General features: G+C 37.7%; 5 protein-coding genes, 1 long non-coding RNA gene and 1 other non-coding gene across 9 annotated transcripts; 5 read left to right on the forward strand and 2 right to left on the reverse strand.

Moving 5' to 3' along the window:
* Nucleotides 1-344: 344 nt before the first annotated feature.
* LOC133717703 (uncharacterized) lies at nucleotides 345-2945 on the forward strand. Its single transcript, XM_062144416.1, has 8 exons — nucleotides 345-505; nucleotides 629-866; nucleotides 965-1023; nucleotides 1220-1279; nucleotides 1382-1451; nucleotides 1618-1687; nucleotides 2111-2137; nucleotides 2457-2945. The coding sequence occupies exons 2-8, from the start codon at nucleotides 639-641 to the stop codon at nucleotides 2504-2506; spliced, it is 564 nt and encodes a 187-aa protein (XP_062000400.1). The 5' UTR covers nucleotides 345-505; nucleotides 629-638; the 3' UTR covers nucleotides 2507-2945.
* Nucleotides 2946-3149: 204 nt separating this feature from the next.
* TRNAS-GCU (transfer RNA serine (anticodon GCU)) lies at nucleotides 3150-3231 on the reverse strand. Its single transcript has one exon. It is a non-coding gene; the product is annotated as a tRNA-Ser (tRNA).
* Nucleotides 3232-4768: 1537 nt separating this feature from the next.
* LOC133717705 (norbelladine synthase-like) lies at nucleotides 4769-5920 on the forward strand. Its single transcript, XM_062144417.1, has 2 exons — nucleotides 4769-5071; nucleotides 5414-5920. The coding sequence occupies exons 1-2, from the start codon at nucleotides 4885-4887 to the stop codon at nucleotides 5701-5703; spliced, it is 477 nt and encodes a 158-aa protein (XP_062000401.1). The 5' UTR covers nucleotides 4769-4884; the 3' UTR covers nucleotides 5704-5920.
* A 1119-nt stretch (nucleotides 5921-7039) lies between these two features.
* LOC133717707 (uncharacterized) lies at nucleotides 7040-8562 on the forward strand. 2 transcript variants are annotated; one of them, XR_009849893.1, is made up of 3 exons: nucleotides 7040-7391; nucleotides 7583-7689; nucleotides 8153-8562. It is a non-coding gene; the product is annotated as an uncharacterized LOC133717707 (long non-coding RNA). The 2 variants fall into 2 exon arrangements; XR_009849892.1 differs by having other exon boundaries at nucleotides 7041-7386.
* Nucleotides 8563-12875: 4313 nt separating this feature from the next.
* LOC133717706 (probable LRR receptor-like serine/threonine-protein kinase At5g10290) lies at nucleotides 12876-17023 on the forward strand. 2 transcript variants are annotated; one of them, XR_009849891.1, is made up of 6 exons: nucleotides 12876-13458; nucleotides 13834-13902; nucleotides 15851-15922; nucleotides 16095-16163; nucleotides 16403-16747; nucleotides 16884-17023. XR_009849891.1 is itself a non-coding variant. In XM_062144418.1 (4 exons), the coding sequence occupies exons 1-4, from the start codon at nucleotides 13826-13828 to the stop codon at nucleotides 16446-16448; spliced, it is 264 nt and encodes an 87-aa protein (XP_062000402.1). In that variant the 5' UTR covers nucleotides 13746-13825; the 3' UTR covers nucleotides 16449-16686. The 2 variants fall into 2 exon arrangements, 1 of the variants encoding a protein (XP_062000402.1); XM_062144418.1 differs by lacking the exons at nucleotides 12876-13458; nucleotides 16884-17023 and having other exon boundaries at nucleotides 13746-13902; nucleotides 16403-16686.
* Nucleotides 17024-17931: 908 nt separating this feature from the next.
* Nucleotides 17932-20404, reverse strand: LOC133713770 (binding partner of ACD11 1). The gene is made up of 5 exons (XM_062139796.1): nucleotides 20263-20404; nucleotides 19427-19530; nucleotides 19238-19313; nucleotides 18917-19003; nucleotides 17932-18820 (listed from the first exon to the last, which is right to left on the reverse strand). Exons 1-5 carry the CDS (start codon nucleotides 20269-20271, stop codon nucleotides 18167-18169), a joined length of 930 nt encoding a protein of 309 aa, XP_061995780.1. The 5' UTR covers nucleotides 20272-20404; the 3' UTR covers nucleotides 17932-18166.
* A 155-nt stretch (nucleotides 20405-20559) lies between these two features.
* LOC133713771 (syntaxin-22) lies at nucleotides 20560-23609 on the forward strand. The gene is made up of 7 exons (XM_062139797.1): nucleotides 20560-20968; nucleotides 21195-21288; nucleotides 21572-21711; nucleotides 22005-22079; nucleotides 22533-22690; nucleotides 22782-22882; nucleotides 23244-23609. Exons 1-7 carry the CDS (start codon nucleotides 20724-20726, stop codon nucleotides 23307-23309), a joined length of 879 nt encoding a protein of 292 aa, XP_061995781.1. The 5' UTR covers nucleotides 20560-20723; the 3' UTR covers nucleotides 23310-23609.
* Nucleotides 23610-23866: the final 257 nt, after the last annotated feature.

Here is a 23866-nt window from a genome sequence, read left to right on the forward strand (position 1 = left end):
AATTAGCAACGAGTGTGCAAGTGGCTACTCCATTTACTTTGACATAACAATACCATACAAATGTCAAAAGTATTCTTAAATGCCGACGTACCCTCAAAAGGAGACCGGTCTCATTCAATCGTTGTCACCGGCTCCTTCTAATTTTCTATAGAGACCTATTGGAACATAAAGGTGGGTCGCCGGGGTGGGAAGCCCAAGTATAAAGCTAACAGTTGCAGATTTGTTTGCACAATGTACAAAGTGAAAGTGAGAAGGCTCAAATATAAGGCCAGATTCTGGTACCAACTTTAAGCCCATTTTATTTGTCACAAAGGGTAACGGCCCAGCAGGGTGACAGTTGACGATTAAATCTGTCGACTCCCCTAAACCCCAATCCCTCTCGCTACCTGTTCCTTTCTCTCCTCAACTGCACCGTCGGTGGGGTGGGTCTCCGCCGTCCGATCTAGGTTTACTGCCCCGATCATTGTTGTTTAACTGAATGCTCCATCACCTCAACGCAACTCAGGTACTATTCACAACTCCATTTCCATTAACCTCAGTCACCTCACTGTTTGTTTCCGCCTAAAGTTTAGCATGTTACGTTATACAAATGATTAATCCTCACTCACTTTGTTTTAATTTTGGGTAGAAACTTGGAAATGATGGGTTTGGGTTGGGTGGGAGCGATATTAGTAGGAGCAGGCTGGCTTGCTTTGGGCTATTGCTTTGGCGCGCGTTACCCTCCTTCTCGCATTTTGGTCTCAGCTAGAGCCGCCAGACTAGCCAAGCAGAAAGCTGTTGCCACTGACGGTAACGGCAAGAAGAAGAAGACCAAAGACCCCCTTGACATTGAAAAGCTCGCTGACATTCTCCAAGATTTCAAAATGGTATTACATTTCCTTGCCATTGATCTCAAATACTTTGGCAGCTGATATCCTGCTACGTTTTCGCTTACAGTTGGTGCCCTTGTCCACTTTCTTCTCAGGTCTTGGTGGTCAGGAATGATCTGAAGATGGGCAAAGGGAAAATTGCTGCTCAATGCAGGTACAATTAGCTACTTTTGCCTATCTGTCTTCCCTTCCCTTCCTTAAAATGCTTGATTATTTCATGAATCGATAACATGACTCCTTTATTGATTAATTAATTACTACACAGTCACTTTAATTGATGTTGCATTTGTTTTGGCATCAATTCTATTCCATTCTAATTCATTATTCGAATTCGTGCCTTCATTGTTCAGTCATGCGACTTTGGGCCTCTACAAAAAGCTCCTCCGTCGGGCACCAAAATCTTTAAACAGGTAGTGCAACACACTGACTATTGGATTTTTCTATGTTAAGGAATATCAATATTTGCGTCATTTCCTCTTTATGTACTGTAATGGTGTTTTGTCGATATGCAGGTGGGAGATGTGTGCACAACCTAAAGTTGTTCTAAAAGTAGAAACTGAAGAAGAGATGCTTGTTTTGCAAGTAAGTGTTCTGAGGATTATTTACAATATATTTTTGCAGGACATACACCAATGTCTTTCTTGCATGTTCTAGTCAATCACATGGTATCAGCAAAGCTGGAAGTTTCATAAAACTACTGCCAATGCATTTCTACAGTTGATGATGACATTCTTCTTGATTTTGACAGGATAGAGCAAAATCACTTAACTTACCAAACCATATTACAATTGATGCTGGGAAGACTCAGATTGCACCAAGTGAGTTGAGATTGTTTGGTTTTGTTATTTTTGAGGTTTTGGTAATGTTTGTTTGAATACTGTGAATCAAATAAATACAGTAGTTGCACTGATGAGTGACGGCCATCATCAGAATGTGAGAAATCATAAATGAAGGGGAGTAGTATGAATTTCAAAACTCTGGATGAATGGACATACCAAACTTTAAGTAACGCCATCCTCTACGACACTTTTTAGGCATAGTTTGCTATTAGTTAATGAGTTTATTGTGATTGTTGTGTTATTGCTATGATTTCTTGTACTATGAGTACTGATGCAAACATATAGGTTGTTATTTGTCTTATATGTTCATTATTTGCGTTCATGAATTTATATTCTTCACCATCTCAACCATTTGAAACTTGATATCCAAAGTTACTTACATGTTCCTATATATTCTTACAGATTCAAGGACAGTGATGGCTATTCTTGGTACGTTTCTGTTCTCCCATGTCAGGAATTTTACGGTCAGCTTTTGATTTGTATACAGAGTCATCCATTAGGTGTGGAAGGCTGTTTCTAATGAAGTAGATCAGAAGGTCCAGAATAAATAATAAAATAAAAAATACAATGCTAGGATAGCCATTTTTTGTTGATAGGAAATCAGATAGCACTAGTTTTGACCTTGGATATGAATTATGATGTAGCATATTGAATATTTCATCTTGTCTGACAAAAAGTATAGATGTTCCAGATCTTTGAAATTTCCCTTCTCTGTTTGTCAATGATTTATTCTGACTCTCACTTGCAGGACCGATTGAAGTGGTTGATGATGTAACAGGTGGACTGAAACTCATGTAATTAATTGGTTTAAGTGGAGTTGCTTATTTTCTGAGTGTTTTAAGAACATGGAAGAGAATGGCGTCGTGGGAGCTGCAACCTTAGCCATTGGAGAGAGTATGCTTCCAGTTCAATATTTGAAGATTCAGTTTATGAAGGGCCTGAACTCCACATTAAACAAACTTAGGATGATGACGAAAAATATCTCTGAGATGGATCATTCAAAATTGTAGTACTAGAAGGATATTTCTCAGGATCTCTCTAATCTTCTCTCCTACATGCCACATTTATGTGGTAAAAACTTGAACACCGTTTTTGACATTAGCATATGATGCGTATCTGAGATGTTGTATTCTCATTGTTTAGTTTCTTGTTATGTTTTTGGATAATGAAATTGCTAGGGCCAGTTAATGATTGATGAAACTATGAAAGACATCGTGGTCTGTTACAATTTTGGCTGTTCCAAATTGCCTGATCACAGAGAATCTGCAACTGAACATGAGTAGATGGGCAATGGCTCATCGACCGCACCTACAAAATTGATTTACAGTTACCGTCATAGTTTATGTGGTTTGTCATCCCTTTATGTCTAGGCATGAAAATGTAAGAGCTCCAGTACAAGCTGACCGAAAAAAAAAACAAATTTAGGCACAGATAAAAAGAACGTCGCCTGAGAGATTCGAACTCTCGCGGGGAAACCCCATGTACTTAGCAGGCACACGCCTTAACCACTCGGCCAAAGCGACGTTGTTGCTTCTGGATTGTTTCCAAATTTTAGAAATTCTGGAGGTTCAAGTCCCTCTATCCCCAAAAAGGGATACGCAGGTCAACCATTCTAGATTGTTTCGTCTCTGATACGCAGGTCAACCATTGACTTCAATATTGTTAATCTATTTTCCGCCAGGCACCATTTTTGTTGAAATCCTTAAGATTTTCCTTTCAATTTTCGAATAAGTAAAACTATAGGACCGATTCAAAATAGTCTCGAAAAGAAAGGTCACCAACTCACTATTTCCATTCACTACTGGTCAGCATGTTTGAGCCTCTCTGCCCAGGGGCGGAACCAGGATTTGACATCAGGGGGGTCCAGACATATATAGTATATAATATTAAAATATTGCAAAAAATTAATGTTTTGTATATTTCCTTTATAGAAGATGTTCATCTTCAAATCAAGCAAGATTCTATTTTATACATCTCCTAAACTCATATAAAGATTACAAATGTTCATGTGAAGAAAGTAATAACTTATTCATCAATTACTTTACGTTTTCTTGGTAAATTAATTACTTTCTATTTTTCAAATAAAACAAATCAATTACTTTACTTATTCAGACATAAAGACCAATCAATTTAATAATTATGTTTCTTAATATAATTGATTAATTATTCAAATTGATTGGTTATAGAAGTTTTTGGGGGGTGTAATACTTAAATTAAGCCTATTTTTAATATTAATAAGGTAAATAAGTAACTAAAATTGAAGTATACCAAAAATTCTAGGGGGGGTCCGGACCCCTTTGGGCCTATGAATAGGTCCGCCCCTGTCTCTGCCAGTCATTTTCTCTTAGTCAACTAATCTACTTCTCCAACTATACTATTGGTCAAGTGGGTTTGTTATCACGTTAGCGACCCCGTTATGTATTTTTGGATAGATCAACAACACCACTGAGCTCAGACAACGTTGTTAAAGGAGAAACAGTTGCAATTTGCCATTTGATTAAACTGAGCTTGTTAATTTACACTATCAAATTAACCATCAATCACAATCATGATCATGCACATATATCTGATCAGACGCGTAACTTGAGCCAAACATATTAGTACAGTCGACGAACTTTCTCTGTAACTCTATATAGTAGATGCATGTTTGTAGATATACTCAAGCTGTGATTGATCAGAGCGATTTAGGTTTCATTTGGAGCCCTAGCCAACCAAATTAATGAGTGCCAACAGAAAGCAATCAGCTCCGGCGCCGAAGCTGGACCACGAGCAGATCGCGGAGCTGCGAAAGATATTCCGATCGTTTGACCGAAACAACGACGGAAGTTTGAGAGCGATGAGCCCATCTTATTTTTTCTGTTGGCCAAGTCAATAAAAACAGAAGTTATATATGCATCCACGCCAGCCGGCTACAAATTATTACCAGTTAAGTAGCCTGTCACTACAGACAAGGTAGTTAGCTGCAAGCATCTTGACACAGGTATTCCAGGCCAGACCTTAATTGTCCTTATTATTTTACCCTATCAACCTATTAGTTCCTTCAGTGCTCAAGCTGTAAGTATAAATTGAAACTCGCACAGAGAACAGAAACATACGGATCGTTCCTTTCCCTTGCATTCCTCGCAGTTAACAACACCAATTGAACAACCCCGGCCCTTACCGGGCTACTCACCGAAATGGTTAGCGGGCAAGTTTCGCATGAGTTGGAAGTCGAAGTCTCTGCAAGCCAAGCATGGGAGCTGTATGGCACTCTTGGGATCGCTAGGCTCGTGGAACAAACTTTCACCGATGTAATTGACAAAATTGAAGTCGAACAAGGCGATGGAGAACAAGGCACCATTCTGAAACTAACATTTGCACCAGGTACACATTATATAGCTAGCTGAATTTTAATTTATTCCTCTTAGCTGCTTCCTAACGGCTCCTTAATCGCCTCTTCATTTCTGCAGTACCTACTCTTCCCCAGATCAAAACAAATATCGATTCACATTTTTATTGAAATTAGTCGTTACTTTAATTTCTTGTTGATTTGTTTTGAGTGACTGGTGACCAAAAAAGAGCAGCTTATCAGAATTGTGTAGAGACCATTCTTGTTCGTATTGGGCCTTGATGAGTCCATTGGGTTGTATGGGTTCTCTTAAAATGCCTATTGATACGGATTATCTAAGTCGATGTGATTGAAATTAGTGAATACTGGGCCTGCAGGTTTACCAGGGCCTGGATGGCATAAGGAGAAGTTCACAACGGTAGACAATGAAAAACGGATGAAGGAAGTTCATGTGATTGAAGGTGGATATCTGGAGTTGGGATTTACTCTCTACTTAGTTCGCTTCGAAATAAAAGAGGCTGGCACTCCTTCCTCCTGCATTATCAGAACCTCCATCGACTATGAGCTCAAGGAAGAGGCTGCTGCCAGCGCCTCATTTGTCTCTATCGACCTCTTCGCAAATATTGCCGAGGTTGCAAAAAACCATTTCCTCAAAAACAAAGAGTAACTACAAATGTTCTTGTATGATGGATGAGTAGGTTTTGTTTTTGTAATCAATGTCATGAAATAATGCATCATGATATTCTTGTCATTCCTGCCAATCTTCATTGACATTAATAAGGTTCTTTTAAAATGCAAATTCGTAGATCGATGCAGGGTGCATTATAAATCAATCAATAGTACGTTTTGGCACCTTGCTTTGCCCATGCTACATTGTTAATCAATATATAGAATGCCCTGCGTGCAGATCCTGTTAATTGCATGTGCTTGCTGTTCTCGATCATATCAATTAAAATAAAACTTATCAACCATTCCGGGGTTACTGAATTACGTACTGGGGAACGACATAGCCTAGCTAGACAGCGGTGACATGATCGATCGAACCAAATCGTTTGTGCATATAATTGCAGGGCCTGATTTGATATGTAATACACTAATACATACCTATAAAGCCAGAAAGGTTGGCTAATATATTTGAGAGTGATGACGCGTCCGTTCCTATCTGAGTTGCTAGTGAGTACTCATCTGTTTCTTGTTGGCCAAGTCAATAAAAGCCGGCTACAAATTATTACCGATTCTTGCCTGTCACTGTAGGCTAGGTAGGTAGCTATAAGCATCTGAAAACATGGACCTTAATTGTACTTATTATTAAACCCAACCACCTATTACTTCCTTCAGTACTCGAGCTTTAGCTATAAATTGAAACTCGCACAGAGAACAGTGACATACGGATCGTTCTCTTCCCTTGCCTTCCTCACAGTTAACAAGACCAATCGAACGACCCCTACTCGGCTACTCACAGAAATGGTTAGCGGGCAAGTTTCGCATGAATTACAAGTTGAAGTGTCTGCAAGCCAAGCATGGCATCTGTATGACACTCTTGCGCTCGCTAGGTTCGTGGAACAAACTCTCACCGATGTAATTGAAAAAATTGAAGTCGAACAAGGCGATGGAGAACTAGCTAGGCACCATTCTCGAAGTAACATCTGCACCAGGTACGTGTATGTATGTATATATATATATATAGCTTGCTGAATTTTAATTTATTCCTCCTAGCTGCTCCTTAACAAGTCCTTAATCGCGTCATCATTTCTGCAGTACCTACTCTTCCCCAGATCAAAACAAATAACAATCGATTCACATTTTTATTGAAATTAATCGTTACTTTTCTTGTTAATTTTTTTTTTTTTTTTGAACTTTTGAGTGACTGCTGACCAAAAAAAGGAAAGTTTTTAAGAATTGTGTGGTTCTGTCTCGAAGGGTTTGTATTATTCCTCGGCCTTGTTGGTATTGGGCCTTGATGAGTCCATTGGGTTGTATGGGTTCTCTTAAAAAGTTAAAATGCCTATTGATACGGATTATCTTAATTGATGTGATTGAAATTAGAGAAAGTCTTAGGTAGGGCACCCCCACCACCTCACTTATACGACCATCCATTCGCGGCTTGACACGTGTGATATTTTTTCCACGTCAGATTGCTGGGAAAAAGGCTCCAAAATTTCAAAGTGAAATTCATTATCCCACCAAGAGTTTTACCTCGATTAAAATTTCTCGATAGTTGAGTAAGTAAGGAAGAACAAACGCTGCCGTCTCTTTTCTCCCACTCAATTCATCATCTTCCCTTCTTTTCCATTCCATTTCCAGATTCACCAAAATCAACCTTTCTCGACCTGACAGTTCATTCTCAACGGTAAGGTATTCTCTTTTTCTTGTTGAATTTTTATTCTACTTCTTGTCTTCTTCAGTCTTTTCTATTTTGTGAGTATTTCGTGTGAATTGAGTGGAGAGGAGATAGATCGATTTTAGTCTGGATTCTGGAAATTGTGAGGTTTTGGAGGTGGGTCCGTGGGTTTTATTGGAATTGAAATCCTTTTGAGGTTTGACAGGTGCTTTTTGTTGCATTTCAATCTGGGCATTTCAATTGCTTTGCCGTGGAGGTGTAAGCTGCGTGGAGAAGAGTTGTGGGCTTGCCTGTGACCCCCCGGAACAGTGGGTAATTAACTAAATGATTATACTGAGCTTATACTGATAGCCACTTTTTTTTTTTTTTTGGGGGGGGGGGGGGGGGGGGGGGGGAGAAACATCTATTCACTAGTTATTGTAGCTTAATTACTGCATATAAATCAGTACTTCTATAGAATCATTGCTTAGTTGTAGCATTTAGTATAAAGTATCAACTAAAGATAGTGGGGGCATTCAGAATCCTTCAATACTGATATTGTACAGTTCATATAAATTAGCCAAATTGGGTTCCTTATAAACCAATCTTCATGCAATATTGAGGTCTTCTCTTCAACTTCCTAGGCGTAGTGATCATTGCTTAAGCTTGTCAATAAAAAGTGCTTGCCTTTTGAGTTCAGTGAGCTAAAAAAAAAAAAATTGCTTTCAACTTTATATGTTACTTGACCAGATGAGGCTATAATTGTTTCTTATGTTGTAAATTTGTTGTTTCACAGAGTTCAATTGGCTTGTAAAGGAATGGAGGAAACTATTGGAGATGATGAAGAACTCAAAGTGGGAATGCAAGTACACTCTAATGATGAGGCTTACAATTTATATAATACCTATGCTTTGAGAAAGGGTTTTAGTGTTCGTAAAGGACATGTTCGAAGAGATTCATCAAATAACATCTGCCAACGAGAATTTCTATGTTCAAAGGAGGGGTTTGCAAGAGACGATGATGAATTTCAACCAAACAAACACAGGAAGTTAGAAACAAGAGTGGGTTGTAAGGCTATGATATTATTTGCGGTGAAAGATGGAATAGGGACAGTGTTACGTCCCGAACCCAAATTCACCGGTTTACTAGTCATTTGGGCAGTAAACGACAATTTGTTTTACTTTTACTCTTTTTCGGTAACTTTAGTGGCCCTAAAAGTCGACTTTTTGTTCAGATCAGAATTTGAGAAAGTTTTCTTCACGGAAGTTGTAGAGGACGTTAAACCGAGCGCATGCACATGTGGATCATAAAAATCGGAGTTCGTATGCAAAAGTTATAAGCGAAAATGTGAACATTAATGTTCATGGTAAACTTCTATATATATAGAAAGTTACTGTGGTAGATTTCCATTTCCGGAAATCTACCTTCTCTCTCCTCTCCCCCGAACTCTCTTCTTTCCCTTTCGGGTCCTTCTTCCTCCCTTCGATTCCGCGCATTCCGGCCACCAACCGGCGTGCAGCCAGCCACCACAGGAGCGCCTCCCTCCCCTCTGCACCCTAGTAGCCTTAGGTTGTGGCGATTTGGCCGAGAAACCTTGAATCGAAGCAAAGTTCCTCATAGGTGCAGTTTGGCTTTTTCCGACAAATCTTCCATTTCCGGCCGTTTCCGACCACCAAATTGGGACCGTAGGAGCGCCTCAAGCCGGTGATCATTTCCCCTAAGGTAATTCATTTCAATTTGCAGTGTGGAGGATGAATTGAAGGAAATTTCAAACCTAGGGTTTGAAATTTCTGGGTTTTTTTTCTTCACCGGCCGGTTTCGACTATTTTAAGGTAAAATTTGGATGTGTTGTAGTTGAGAAAAAGGATAAGTGTGTCGAGTTGTTGTTGTACATGGAATTTGGCAGCCGGTTGTGGAGGTTGGTATCGGCGCGTGGACCCCACGTGCCGCCACTGTGGGTGGCGCGTGGAGGCGTGTAGGGCAGTGTTTTAATTCCAGTTTTTAGCCCATTAAATTGTATAATTGTTGTAGAGCTTGTATGTGAGGTTTGGTGAATTTTGGAGGAGTTTGGAATTGTTTGTAATTTTCCGAAGTTCGGAGTTTTGTGATTGGATTGTGGGAAATTCGGTGGTCGGATTTCCCTCGTTTCTGCTATGGAGTATGTAAATTGAGGGATTGGTGTTATGGGGGAGATTTGGGTTGAATCCGAGAAGTTATGAAGATGAGATTTCGTTTTAGGCTCGTAAGTATTTTATCGGATTGTCGTTTACGGAAATATAATTGTGTACAGGACGATGTCGCGAGCTACGGCTAGATGAAGGAACTCGTTTGCGTGGTCGCCCAATAGTACTGTGAGTGGACTTTTGATTTTAAATTGATGCATGCAAATTAATTTCCGCAAATTTTGATTTTATTGATTTATCAACTTAATTATCGAGCATTTTATTTTGGTTTGGATTATTGATTGATTTATTGGTTTGAACTTTTGAATTAAGATTCATTATGCTCGATTTGAGGATTGTGATTTAAGTAATAGTTACCATATTTTTATTCTGTGGAATTTCCGGAAATTTTTATTATAATTAATTATCAATTCTTGAGATTTCAAGAGAGATTCGGAATTGGTTTTGGAATATATGATTATTATTTTGGAAATATGATTTACGTGATTCTTCGACGATTTATTTTACCAAGATGATTCCGGATTACATATTATATTTAGTAGCCAATTTTGAGATATTCTGGAATATTCTAGGAAATCGGATTTTCCGAAGGAATTTGTGCTCGTATTAATTTCCGGGTTTGGTTACGGATTTGAGAATATTTTGGCGTGCGGGGCCACGTCATTGGAATGGTTTTTTTTTTTCTCTCGTGAGAGATTGGGGAAGTCTTTTGAATTTTTCGGGATTTTTGAATGTTTTCTTCACCATACCGGGGTCCAATTATTAGTGTCTCTTCTTCACTTACTTTGTGTTTGTGGGTGGCAGTTGAGGTAGATTATTCTCCTCCTCACGTGAGTGGCAGTCGAGGTTATTAGTTCTCCTCCTCACACAATCTATGTGTGGGTGGCAGTTGAGGTTAGGGGTTCCTTTACCCGTATGGTGACATCTTTTCCCCATATCCTTATATTTTGTTGCTTGACTAGCGGGGCTAGTCCGATTCTCTTAACCAGCGGGGACTGGTATGTTTTCACGAGACTCCGAGTTTTAACGACTTACGTTTTATAAACGTTGCATGCATCGAAGTTTTATGAATTTAAATCCGTGGGAAAGTAATATAACTTCTTTTCTTTTAAATCTACTACAAGGCGGCATGTGTCCGTACAGCGAGGAGATGCTGAGGAACATGTTTGACATGTTCGATAGGGATGGTAATGGCTACATCAGTGCGGCGGAGCTGGCCCACTCCATGGCCAAGCTTGGCCACGCGCGCACGGTGGAGGAGCTGATTGGGATGATGGAGGAGGCCGATACGGATGGAGATGGCCAAATCGATTTTCAGGAGTTTGCAAGGGCCATTACATCGGCGGCGGTCCATAATCGTTGGACATGAATGAATATGAATCTAATGTTGAAATTATCAATTTAGTTAATGAGAGAGTAAAATTATCTTGTTATTGTGTTTTTCATTTTTGGGAATGCATGTAATAAGAAATAACATAATTTTTCATGTCTTGCATGCAGCATTTCCAACGACAACAAACGTGGTTAGATGCATCACCCATCATTTTAACCTATGTCGTACGTTGTTCCAAGTTTCAAACCATGCTTTATGAATTGTTTATAGCATTCATATAGATATAATACAAAACGTAAGAAAAAATAGATTATTCAAATATGAAGTGTGTATGTGTGTGTGAGATCAAAACAATATGCATTAAAACTTTAAAGGGAAGCAAATTGACGTTTGTTACAAGATGAAGTGGTGATGAAATTTCAGTTTTTCTGTTTGTTGTTTCAAGAAAATGTGAGATTGGGATCAGATCAATTCTTGTCCCATTCTACCAAATAACCCCATATGAAAAAGGGTTTAAGCAACAAGTTTAATAATTAGAAACAGATTAGTACTTTTCCTCTAGAGATGGCCAGAAAGGTTGTCTTTAAATCTTATAAGATTTAAATCTTATAAGGTTATCATTAATGAAAATGTGGAATACATGGGGATATGATACCTTCCCTAGATTAGTACTTTCCTCTAGTTTTGATTAGCACAAAATTGTCAACAAGAATAAGCCTTATCTTTGTTTTCAGCTATTATAATCGTTTGGAATATTAGTTCTCAACTTCTCACCATCATAAGATTGTCAACAACTGAAAAGAATTATAAAAAGAAAATATATATGATAATATTGAGCAAGTCAACTAATTATGCACCATCAACAACATTAACTATATATGTGAGAAATTGTATTGGTACAATATATATGTTGTTTTAAACAAATACTTATCGTTGTTTTCTGTTTCACGGCACAGTTCAACCTAATCAGTAATCACCTAATGAATATGATGGCATGAACGACATGGATTGATAAGTCATACACAGACATGACATGAGACCTGATCAACAATTAATTGAAAATGTTATAAACATCGCTTGTTACAAAAAGTCTATCTTTTATTTTATAAAGCGTCCAAAATTAAGGTGACGACCTAAATTAAAAGTATATGCATGTAGATAAGGCAAAAGCTGCAACCTAATGTACCTTAATTTCCAGGCTTTGAACCGCTTAATTAAGTAAACTACTATACATGCACAAATATGTATATACATATACAAGGAGCTTAGTGGAAGGGCACTCATACACATATATATATTATATATATATATATATATATATATATATATATATATATATATATATATAAAATATAGGGAGGACGAGGAGTGAGTGATACTGTGATAGGTAAAGACGATGCAACTAAGCAAGTCGGCCACATATGCCCATGGTCGGTCTTCTAGTAGTATCATCATGTACGCCGCTAGCAAATGCAATGTTTCTGAGCATCGATTGTGGTGCTTCAGATTCCTACACGGACGAGATGTCGATTAAGTGGGTCGGAGATGAGGGCTATGTTCATAGCGCGCGGCGAGTCCCAACAGGTGGCGTTCAACGTGCCTCATGTCATAAGCACTCTACGAGTTTTCTCCACCTTGAGAAAAAATTGTTATACGGTTCCTGTTTCCCCCGGAGACCGTATTCTGGTCCGCGCAACGTTTTACTACGGCAATTACGACGAACTCTCCCCCCTCTTTTGATTTGTATTTCGATGCCAACTACTGGACTAATGTTAACGTGTCTGGGTATTCCTCTGAATATACTGATTATGAGGTCATATATACTGTGAAGAAGAGCACCACCAGCATATGCCTTGCTCAAACCCTAGCTCACCAGATTCCGTTCATATCTTCACTAGAATTCAGGAGCTTGGGTCCCGACATGTACACCCGTGTTGGTTCAGATGTTGCTCTCTTCAAGACAATAAGGATAGCCTCCGGCGAATATCGAAGGACTGTAAGGTACTACGTACAGTATATACATAATTACATGCACATGCATCATACGCGTGTATAATTAAGTCAAGTACAAATCGATCATGTTGGAATTTACAGGTATCCAGAAGACAGGTATGATCGGGTATGGTACTCTGGATATGGTATAAATGCTTACCAGGTGAGTCAAGCTACATCCATTGATGTGATGAGTGGTGCAGTGGATGATCCTCCGGCGGTTGTATTGCAAAATGCGACCACCGCGCCCGGCCGTAACACTTCGGAATATTATCAATTCTTTTCCTACCTACAACAAGACTATGACGTTCCTGTGTACATGCATTACCACCTACTTCTCCGAAGTTCTTCGATTCACTTCTCCCAGCTACAAACGATCCTTTCGGATTTATGTGGACAACAATCCTTATTCCGAAGCAATAATTCCGCCTTTCGGTGGTGTAGAGGAGGTGGCTATTACCAACATCACTGCTTCTTTAAAAACAGGCTTCTATCTCATGCCAACATCAGATGCCACTCTCCCTGTTCTTATCAATGCCTTTGAAGTTTATACCGTCAGTGATCCGTTGTCATCTGGAACCCATATAGCAGATGGTACGTACCTACTCACCTACTTAATTGAACTGAATGTTTAGTGTTTTTAACTATATATATATATATGTATATATAATTTTTTTTAATTAATTGATGCTAATTGAGTAAATATATTTAGTTGAGGGATTAATGGTACTGCAACTGCAATTCGAGGTGTTAATTATATGGAGCGGTGATCCATGCCTGTCTCAGTGGGAATGGGTTCAGTGTAGCACAGGCTCAATTCCTCGTATAATATCACTGTGAGAGTGTGAGGATACTCATGATCGAGTTCTGTTAGTTAGCATATGACATTTTTTTTTTGTACATGCTACGTAGTGGATAAACTAATTTTATTCCAATTAATTTGAAAAGTGTGTGTCAATATATGTACAGGAATCTCAGTAGCTTCGGTCTTATCGGTCTACTACCAAATTTTAGTTCTATGGATGCCCTTGTGACGATGTAAGTAATAGCTAGCTAGTTGCCATGAGCTATAGTCTACTTGATATCTCCATGATTTTGCGCACAATGACACTGTATATATGTACATTCTTGGGTACCTTGGTGTTTGCCATACTCGCATTTTGTTAAATATTTTGGACAATTGGATTAGTAATATATCCAATGGATCAAAATATTTAACAAATTGGTAACTTGTTTAGTCTTTAGCCTTTCTAATTTTTTTGGTAACACATACTACTAATTGAATTGAAAACAATTAATAAAGATTGAAAACAATAAAGCCAATTAATGTTTGATTATCAATTGACAATTGACAATTATGATTTTTCCTTTTTAAAAAAAAATTAAAAGAACCTTCTAGGTTCACCGAATTACTTTTAGTTAAATAGTCTATATTACTAAATAATTTTATTATTAGTGAATTAATGCTTGATTAATGCTTGTTATTAATAGACAATTACACAATTGAAAATTACGTTTTTTCCTTATTAAAAACAAAAACTTCTAACGTAAGTTCGCAAAATTAGTATTAGTTAAGTAAATCTTTATTACCAATTAATTATATCATTAGTAGTTTCCTTAACCAAATATAATTCTTTTTACATGCATTTTACTACAACGACAACAATTAGTGTAAAAATAAATAATATTTGTTTTAAATGTAGTCAAATGAGAACCTACTTTAGCACTCATTTACTCAAATGAGAATCTACTTTACTCTAATGAGAACCTATTACAATTAATTACCACTTTTAGGACTTAATTACTCAAATGAGAACCTACTTTTCTCTAACGAAGACCTTATTTACTTTAATGCGGATTTTTTTTCTAATTACCACATGTGTTCTCAAAGTGGTTACATGAGTCCTCAAAGTGGTAAATATTATATAAAATAGAACATGTATGAATCTTTATGTTTTTATCATTAGTGAAATTATTACTACAATGACTACACATTTTATCACAACCCACAACACTTGATGTAAAAGCGGTAACTTTTGTTCTATTTGTAGTAATTACTCCACCTAAACTAATGTACTAATTTATAGACAATTTAACAAGTATGACAACAAATTTGTTGTCAGAGTGGTAAATCTTTATGTTTTTATCAGTAATGAAATGATTACTACAATGACTACACATTTTACCACAATCACAACAATTGATGTAAAAGCGGTAACTTTTGTCCTATTTATAGTAATTACTCAACTTAAACTAATGTACTAATTTATGGACAATTTAAAAAGTGCAACAACAAATTTGTTGTCAAAGTAGTAAATCTTTATATTTTTATCATTAATGGAATAATTACTCAATGACTACATATTTTACCATAACTCGCAACTATTGGTGTAAAAGCGGTAACTTTTGTTCTGATTGTAGTAATTACTTCAAAAACTATACCATTTACAAGATTACCAACTATTTTACAATTCCGACAACATTTGTGTTGTGAGCATGGTAAAATTAAAATTAGACCAAAAGATATGTAACAACTCAGTATTGTAAGGAGCTTCTCCACTTGATAATCAATGTTCTAAATTTGATAAAAGTTGTCCAAATATGATATTTACATCTTTGACCACTCAATTACAATAACCACAACAACTGTTGTCATAATTCGTAATTGTAGTTCAACTATGTGTAATTTATTATTTTGACAATACTTGTTACATGAGTTTTAACAATGTTACATATCAAGAAAGAGTGTGTTGTTAATATGGTAAATTTTATTTTTAAAAATGACACATGTCGATATTTAATTGGGTAACCTGTTGACCAGTTCAGTAGGTTTCCACTATATTAATTTACTAAAAGTAAAAAAAATAAAAAAATAAGGGTATGGCAAACAACAATGTACCCAAGATGACCCCATGTACTTGTAGACTTGTAGTGTTAATTTTTCTAATTTTCTTGTTTCTTTTTAATTAAATTTTTTATGGAGCAGTGATTTGCACGACAATAGCTTAACTGGTTCTATTCCTGAATTTCTTGGCTCTTTCCCGAATCTAAAGAAACTGTAAGTTTGTATACTGTTTTGCTCTCATATATTTTATGTCAAAATAACATGCATGTATACATGAACTTACCCATATATGATCTAACCCTGAATGCTGTTCCATGAAGAATTGAAATTGTATTTCTATATATTTCTGAAATTTAATTCCACTCTTGATGCATGCGCGCTATAGGGATTTGTCACACAACAGATTCAACGGAACCGTACCCCCTTCCTTATCCGGCAAGAACTTGTCACTGGTGTAAGTTGAGATACAAATATCAATATATGTACTTAAAACTAATTAAATGGACTCTTCATGAGTTAATTTTAATTAGTATAATATAATTTAATTACATGACTTAATACAAAAATATATGTATTAAGTCCACACGTACAGGGTGGACAAGACATTCCGCTGAGACAATTACCAATCACCCTGTAATATAATTTCAAGTATTATATATTTGCTGCTGATTAAAAATTAGTGGATTAATGTAGTGGAGAGGTTAGCGGTACTCAGGCCAGCTGCAGTTCGAGGTGTTAGTTAAATGGAGCGGTGATCCGTGTCTTCCATCAAATGAATCTCAGTACGTGGGAATGGGTTCAATAATGTAGCACAGGCACAATTCCTCGTATAATTGTGATAGATCCGAAAGGGATATATATGCTACACGTACGTATGTAATGAATGCATGCAGCAGTTGCTACGGTTTGGTTGGTACATTACAGGAATCTGAGCAGCTACAGCAGTTCCTACACGTACATTGCAGGAATCTGAGCAGCTACGGTTTGGTTGGTACATTACCAGATATCAGTTCCATGGATCGATGCCCTTGTCACCATGTGAGTCGTTGTACTTCACTACTTCCTATGGCCTTGACAGTCACAACACACATTAATACGTATTACTAACCGATTGTTGCTTAATTGATCTTGATCATGTATGCATATGTTTTGGTTTTTGTGGATGATCGATCAGTGATTTGCGCGATAACGGCTTAGAGGGTCCTATTCCTGAGTTTCTTGGCCCCTTGTCAGGAGGCCGGATCACACAAAGCTAGTCCTCCACCAAGCAGTGAGCTAGCTGCAACACAATTTTATCTACTATTTATGAGTGAGTTATGGTTGTACAACTTTGTGTAATTGCAAGCAACTTATTTTCATGATTACGCGCGTACATCTTCATGTGCTGTTAATAATCTGGATGCTCAGAGTAGCTGTTTTATTAGTTCCCGGCATCAAAGTAGCCAGCTAACTTGGTGCTGACATGACATCTCTGTGATTAATTTGTTCTTCCTTATTTCATTGTCAGTCCCGCGCACTGCAATAGTGTGCTACGGAGACATATATGAGATAATCAATATACATACACCGAGAGAAACATGTACTGCTGACCCTAATTAAGTTAATATATGCATGTATAATAATACCTTTTTTTTTTTTTTGCTAGTAAATCAGTGATTCGGTTGATGGTACTGGAATCAGGCCTCTCTGTATCCTAAACAACAATTTGTGTTTAGACTTTCTTCCATTCGAGTTCATGATGATCATGTTGTAGCTGCTTATCTTTGTGCTCTCTTTTGGTGTAACCCTGCATCGATCTCCTGATTAAATTTTGTCTGTGCAGAACAGGTGATACATTCCTATTTGTGCTTCTGCAAATAATAGCTAGTCTCCCTGTGTGTATATATATAGGATCGATTCTTTGAACCTTTTGAAATGCACAAAATCCAATCAGATCTGCTCATCTTCATGAGGGTCAGATCTTGCTGGCCACTTTTTCACACTTTCAGTAAAGCTAATTTATTAGGAGGACTGGAGGAGATCATAATATATCTGAACCTTTCTTCATTGTGGCCAGCCTTGTGAACACTTCTTAGTTCTAATTTTCATATTTATTAACTGAATCGACTCATGAATAGCCAAAAGAAGAAAATTCACTCATCAATCTTATCTCAATATCCGTAATACACAATTTCATCAAAGAATTTCCAAGAATCCCATAGCAGGCATATTATATAAAAATAGAAGTCATTCAATAAAAGCTTTATTGCAGCAATTCCAGTTGTACAATACAAATTCTAAATGAACCTGGAAAATGTACTACTACTACAGTACTACACTAATCTTGTAGATGGTAATAACACAAAATACTGCAGTAATCACAAGTTTATCAAAACTGAAGATCAAGCCTCCTTTGGGGGCCAGGTTGCTCATTACTCATTAGTAGCAGCTGAGTTTTGGAGAATGGAATCGATGGATCTAAGAACCGCCTTCCACTTTATTGCTTTCCGCTTTACTGTCTTCCGCTAATTTATTGCCTTCAGCTTGACTACCTTCTGCTCTATTGCCTTCTGCTTTATTGCCTTCCGCTTTATTTCCATCTGCTTGACTGCCTTCCGCTTTACTGCATTCCGCTTTAATGCCTTCCACTTGACTGCCTTCCCCTTTATTGCCATTTTTATCTTCCTCAGCTAAAACCTTTTCCTTTGTCTTCTGGCTCACTTCATTTGCTGTCTGGGCAGCCCTATTATAAGCACCAGTAGCCCATGCTGTCCCAGTTAATATGTAACGGTTGCTCATGAGTGCAGATCCTGCAGTACTGACTGTTTGCCCTGCAGCTGAATATGCAGACTTTGTCTTCTCAGAGACCTGAAACTTCTCATCCATTTGCCTCAGTTTATCGTTTACCATGGTTGTGCCGGCACTAAGTTTCTCACTAAAACCAATCTTTTGGTCCAATGTAGCAACTGTGGCCGTAGCAGTGGAATAGATCTGGTGTTTCTCATCAAAGGCTTTTGCCTTGCTAATAGCATCTTTTCCCAAAATAAACCCTTTTGCTAGCATGCTGCTCACAACATCCTCTGCCTTTCGGACAGCATCTTTGGGGCCGCCAGCATTTACATTAACTGTTGCCTGTGGAGATCATTCAACAATGTTGGTGACAATTCTAACAGTTCTATATAGCATTCAAGGAAAATTTTAAAATCCCTAATCAGAAAAGGATATTACGGCTGGAAGTGTTGATGCCACAGCAGCTGGCAGCTTGTAATCTGCAGCCATATCTATGGTAACAGGTCGATCAACTATAGTCGCTCCCTAGAGACACAAAGATGCTTATATGGATGAGGTGACAACACAAGTCATGAATAATACAGGAGGTTGTAAGTTTTTAGTATAATCCGAATATCAAATCCCACCCAAATCAGAGCAGATTGCAGCATATGATCAAGATCATCATCAAATTATTACAATAAACAATTTGCAATCGCAGGAGAAACTATGAGGGAAGGGGTAAGAATAAAATCAAAATGAATTGACAAGTGAATTCACCGAAAGGAGGATCGATGTGTCTGCTCCACTGGCATCCTTGAAGGTAACGTATGCAACCTGAGACGTCTCATTGTTACTGCAATAACATAAAAAATAAAAAAGGAGCAAATGGTTTAGTCCACGGATGTCATGTACTGTATACTCCTATCCAGAAATCTGAAAAGAGAGAGAGAAAGAAAAGAAGCCAACCTATGTAGTTCCACATATTCAACTTCACCGGAGAAGGAAAAGAATTCTCTTAGATCATGGTCCGTTGCGCTGAGGGAGACATTGTTAATTTTCACTGTCCTTACCTGTCATGGGGAACAACCAGCAGCAAGGAATTAGATCTCAGCGTGTCCATATCAATTTATAAAAAATGACCTTATGTGAAATTCATAGAAGGCATGTTACCAATTAAGCAAATGCATCAGAGGAAATATAATATTCAGATCGATAACTAGAAAGTTGTAACAGTGCGCATTGGTATGAAATCCACTAATAAATATATAACACCTATGCAGAATTGTAGTCATAATAGAAGCTAAAAGTTTCCAAGTAACGTATATCAATAATGGCATTAGAATTTCTTCGATCAAGCAACAGGTGAGATATTTATAATGCCATTGTTCTAGGTATCGCTCTAGCTAGGAAGAAGCTTTTCCTGTAAGAATAATGTAAGCCATTATGGATCGATAAGTATTTTCTTACGGGAAATGCTTCTTCCTCATTAAACATATCAAGAATCACAAATAGCTAGCATGCTGTAGAAAGCCATGTAGTTGTAGCTAATCCATGATCAGAAAAGAAAATGAACAAGAACAAGGCGTGAAAAGAGGTATCGGGCTGAGTCTGACGCTTCAATCAGTGATAGAACCAAAAAAAATCCAAGGATAGAAAAGAAATTAAGGGGGATCAAACAATTTCCATTTGGTAACGACGTACGTCTAAGCAAGCAAGCAAGAGATGAATAAGGTAATTACCGATCATTCTGCAAAAAAAAAAAAAAAAAAAATGGAGAAGGAGTTAGAATGAGCAGTACTGACCTCCTCCATCAAATTCAATGCGTCGTCTGTATTCGCAGGTTTTGCTTGTGTCTGAGGAACAAGAAGAAACAGAGAGATAGAGAGAGACAGTCGGTTATGCGTGGCCGGAATCAGGGTCCCTGATAGGTGACGTCAGGTATTTTCTTGGGCCTAAGACGTATGTAATAAGTTGGGCCTATTGGCCCATGATGAGATGATTTGGCGGGGGGTCCTCGTCTTAAGGGACAGACGGACGGAAGTTTCTTGGTGTGCCTCCTTATAAGAGCTTTGTTTGACTTGTAATTTGAAGTACAGGTGAATTCTGAACTAGAAAAGAAAACATAGAAAGCAAGAAGAATTGAAAGCCTTTGCAGACCAAAATACATCTCGCTTCCTTTCCTTCCTTACAATCGAATTGAGTCTTACCAAAATCCAATTCCTCTCCTGTGTCTGAAGCAGCAAATTCGAAGAAGAAAGAAAGAATGAGTTTCAGAGATCTGGAGTCTGGTCTGCCTCCGCAACGACAAAGACAATCCTCGCTTTTCTTGAAGAAGAATTCTTCGTCCTCAAAGAATTACTATGAGAAGAACAAGGAGGAGGCGGAGGAGGAGCCGTCGCGGGCGGTGGCCGCTGGGATTTTCCAATTGCAAACCGCCGTCTCCTCCTTTTACCGCCTCGTCAATTCCCTCGGCACCCCTAAAGACACCCTTCAACTCCGTGACAACCTGTCCGTCTTTCCCTCTTCCTCTTCCTCTTTCTATTTTGCCTTTTCTTCTCTTTATATCATTCTTTTCTTTTTCAACTCCAACTCCATATACATACATTGCGATTTTCCTGTACATAATTCTGTTGAGGTTTTCCTTCTCAATGATGATTTTGTTTTGTTGTTTCGAAATCGAAACAAGGTCTCAATGATTTTTTTTTTTTTTTTTTTTAAATAACTTTCCTCGCAGGCATAAGACAAGGACACATATTGGGCAGTTGGTGAAAGATATCTCAGCTAAACTTAAGCAAGCTAGTGATACTGATCACCATGCTGAAGTTAGTGTAAGTCTACCATTTCACTCACTATATCCATTATACATAAAACTGTTTTAAGTTATAAGGAGTTCAGTTCTATGTATTCTGTCTCTATATATGTACATTACAAAGCTATCATCTTTATTGTTTACCTTCCACAATCTCTCCCCAGAATATACCGCTTGGCCAAGGCACAAATCTCTTTGGTTGAATATCCCTATGTTTTCATATGCATATTGTCAATTTAAGTTTCTTGATCCCATCAGATCAGCGGAGCATGGGTTTCACCTTTACATGTTTAAACCTGCAGGTTGTCAAGAAGATTGCTGATGCTAAGCTTGCAAAGAATTTCCAGGCAGCTCTTAAAGACTATCAGAAGGCCCAAAGGCTTGCTGCTGAAAGGGAGACTTCATATGCTCCTTTTGTTCCCAAACAAGTTCTCCCTTCCAGGTAGCCCACATTTTACCAAACGAAACACACAACATACAAAATGGGATATTATTGAGAATCAAGATTCTGTAAATTTAAGCAAAGTTAAGCTTACATAACCAACGTCACTCTATAATCATCAAATGCCAGTAGTTGCCTAGGATCTAGTGCCTCATTACTAATTCTCAGTTAAAGCTCGTACCTCGTTCCTACTTACTAATTCTCTATCTTGTGTGAATATGATTACTGATAATTAATCCGACATAAGTATTTACATATTTGTTAATATATGCCTTTCATCATATATTGTGTAGTTATTCTCCCCACGAACAAGAGATGAGTTCAGCTAGAAGTCCCAAGCAGCAATCGCTCCTTGTAGAATCAGAAAGGTGGGTGAATAAATTTATTTACATAAATTGCCAGCTCTTTGCCTGGAGTTTGTTGCAGCTTGTCGCTATGGCATGTGAGCAGTTCACAAAATTGTAGTGGTTTTGATTGTTCTCTTCTCTCAAAGACGGGCACAAAGATAAAATGGGCGTGTTGTTTTCAGTGATTGCCATTTAGTTACCAAAAAGGCCAGTTGGGGGATGGGTTTTCAACAAATATAAGTTGTTAGTTTCTTGAAATTGATGTCATATGTCAAAATTATTTTAAGCAGGCAGTGAAGACAACCTTCAATATCCTAAGGATCCAATTTACTCATTATTTTGTTGCATGGGTTCCGTTGAGCTATCTCAATGTCTACATACATCTTGAGGACAGAGAATGCATCTTATTCCTTTAAGTCTTAGAGATCTTTATAATGCAATTAATAACTCGAGTTAGAAATCTATTATGTGCAGACAAGCAATTTTGCTATCAGACAATGAGATTGCATTCAATGAAGCCATTATTGAGGAAAGGGAGCAAGGGATCCAAGAAATTCAGCAACAAATTAGTGAGGTTAATGAGATTTTCAAAGATCTAGCTGTCCTAGTTCAAGATCAAGGAGCTGTAATAGGTTAGCCCTGTACCTGTTTATTATTGAATTTATTGTATACTATGAGTCTCTAGGACTCTGTGCCTTACCTTGCATGATGTTTTCTTTTCAGATGATTTTAGTTCCAATATTGACAACGCTCATTCTGCAACTGCACAAGCTGCTTCCCAACTTTCAAAAGCATCCAAGCTCCAAAAATCAAATTCATCCCTGGTAATTTTTAATATATGCCTATTTGTTATTTTCCATAGTTTTATTTTATCTCGAGGCCATTGTCCAAGATTAAGATGCAATGGAGGTGATATTGTTGGTGAATTTATTCATTGTCAGAAACACAAACATGTTTACACTTAGTTTTAGTGAGATTGATTCATCTGAGGGATAACTGACTAGTGATTGAAAAAATTTTGGGAGTATTTATATTTCCTTTTGGAGGGACGAGCAAATCGCTTATTAGTTATTTCCTGTATGTTTTTTTGTTTCACTGATCATCAGATTTTGCATTTGAAATAATTGCTACTTGCTTGCTTTCTTCCAACCTGAGAAGTAATGGATATAATGATTCTGTGTGCAGACCTGTTTGCTGCTGGTGATATTTGGAATAGTCCTCATCATTGTCCTTATAGTTGTTGTTGCTTGAGCAATGCATTTCTATGCCCAGTGAATGATCACACAAGTCCTTGGTGGTGTTTCCTTACAAGAGCTCTTGCTGTACAACTTGAACTTGATTTTGAGCTTCACCCACCTCATCTTCGTGTGGTTGTGTCCTCTTGTGTAAATACAGATAGGATGCTTGTTATAATAATCCTCAGTTTGTAGTTGGGGTCTACAAGCCTCAAAAAAAAAAAAACTACAGCATACACCAAATTCATTCCCCATTTGTATCAAAACTTAAGATATTTACAGAGATCTTGGGAAAAATGGAACTGTTTTACCATGCTTTGTCTAGTTGTTATGGAGAACAATTAGAGTTGAGCCTGAGCCGTTGCTTTTTCATCGAATCTGAAAACTCTGGAGCACGGTAGAATTTTGGCCAATTGGCCAAGACGAGAGTCAAAGAGAAAGAAAAGAAACAACGTCACGTCGTTTTCAGTTTGCAAAGCCCGTTTCAGCCCAAGGAAGACCATCTAGAAGACGGGCCACATGTAACTTTGGCCCAAAGTCAAGAAGAAAAGGAATTAGACAGAAATAAATAAA

This window comes from Rosa rugosa, chromosome 6, assembly GCF_958449725.1.
Source record: "Rosa rugosa chromosome 6, drRosRugo1.1, whole genome shotgun sequence".
Classification (NCBI taxonomy): domain Eukaryota; kingdom Viridiplantae; phylum Streptophyta; class Magnoliopsida; order Rosales; family Rosaceae; genus Rosa; species Rosa rugosa.

Coding starts and splice junctions, on each gene's coding strand:
- LOC133717703 (XM_062144416.1), top strand. CDS start 639: ATGATGGGTTTGGGTTGGGTGGGAGCGATATTAGTAGGAGCAGGCTGG. Junction 1,452..1,617: donor AAGAGATGCTTGTTTTGCAA/GTAAGTGTTCTG, acceptor TGATTTTGACAG/GATAGAGCAAAATCACTTAA. Junction 2,138..2,456: donor GACAGTGATGGCTATTCTTG/GTACGTTTCTGT, acceptor TCTCACTTGCAG/GACCGATTGAAGTGGTTGAT.
- LOC133717705 (XM_062144417.1), top strand. CDS start 4,885: ATGGTTAGCGGGCAAGTTTCGCATGAGTTGGAAGTCGAAGTCTCTGCA. Junction 5,072..5,413: donor GAAACTAACATTTGCACCAG/GTACACATTATA, acceptor CTGGGCCTGCAG/GTTTACCAGGGCCTGGATGG.
- LOC133717706 (XM_062144418.1), top strand. CDS start 13,826: ATGTACAGGAATCTCAGTAGCTTCGGTCTTATCGGTCTACTACCAAAT. Junction 15,923..16,094: donor TTCCCGAATCTAAAGAAACT/GTAAGTTTGTAT, acceptor TGCGCGCTATAG/GGATTTGTCACACAACAGAT. Junction 16,164..16,402: donor GGCAAGAACTTGTCACTGGT/GTAAGTTGAGAT, acceptor GGATTAATGTAG/TGGAGAGGTTAGCGGTACTC.
- LOC133713770 (XM_062139796.1), bottom strand. Junction 19,314..19,426: donor GAATATGTGGAACTACATAG/GTTGGCTTCTTT, acceptor ATGTTATTGCAG/TAACAATGAGACGTCTCAGG. Junction 19,004..19,237: donor ACACATCGATCCTCCTTTCG/GTGAATTCACTT, acceptor TTGTGTCTCTAG/GGAGCGACTATAGTTGATCG.
- LOC133713771 (XM_062139797.1), top strand. CDS start 20,724: ATGAGTTTCAGAGATCTGGAGTCTGGTCTGCCTCCGCAACGACAAAGA. Junction 20,969..21,194: donor CTTCAACTCCGTGACAACCT/GTCCGTCTTTCC, acceptor CTTTCCTCGCAG/GCATAAGACAAGGACACATA. Junction 21,289..21,571: donor ATCACCATGCTGAAGTTAGT/GTAAGTCTACCA, acceptor TTAAACCTGCAG/GTTGTCAAGAAGATTGCTGA.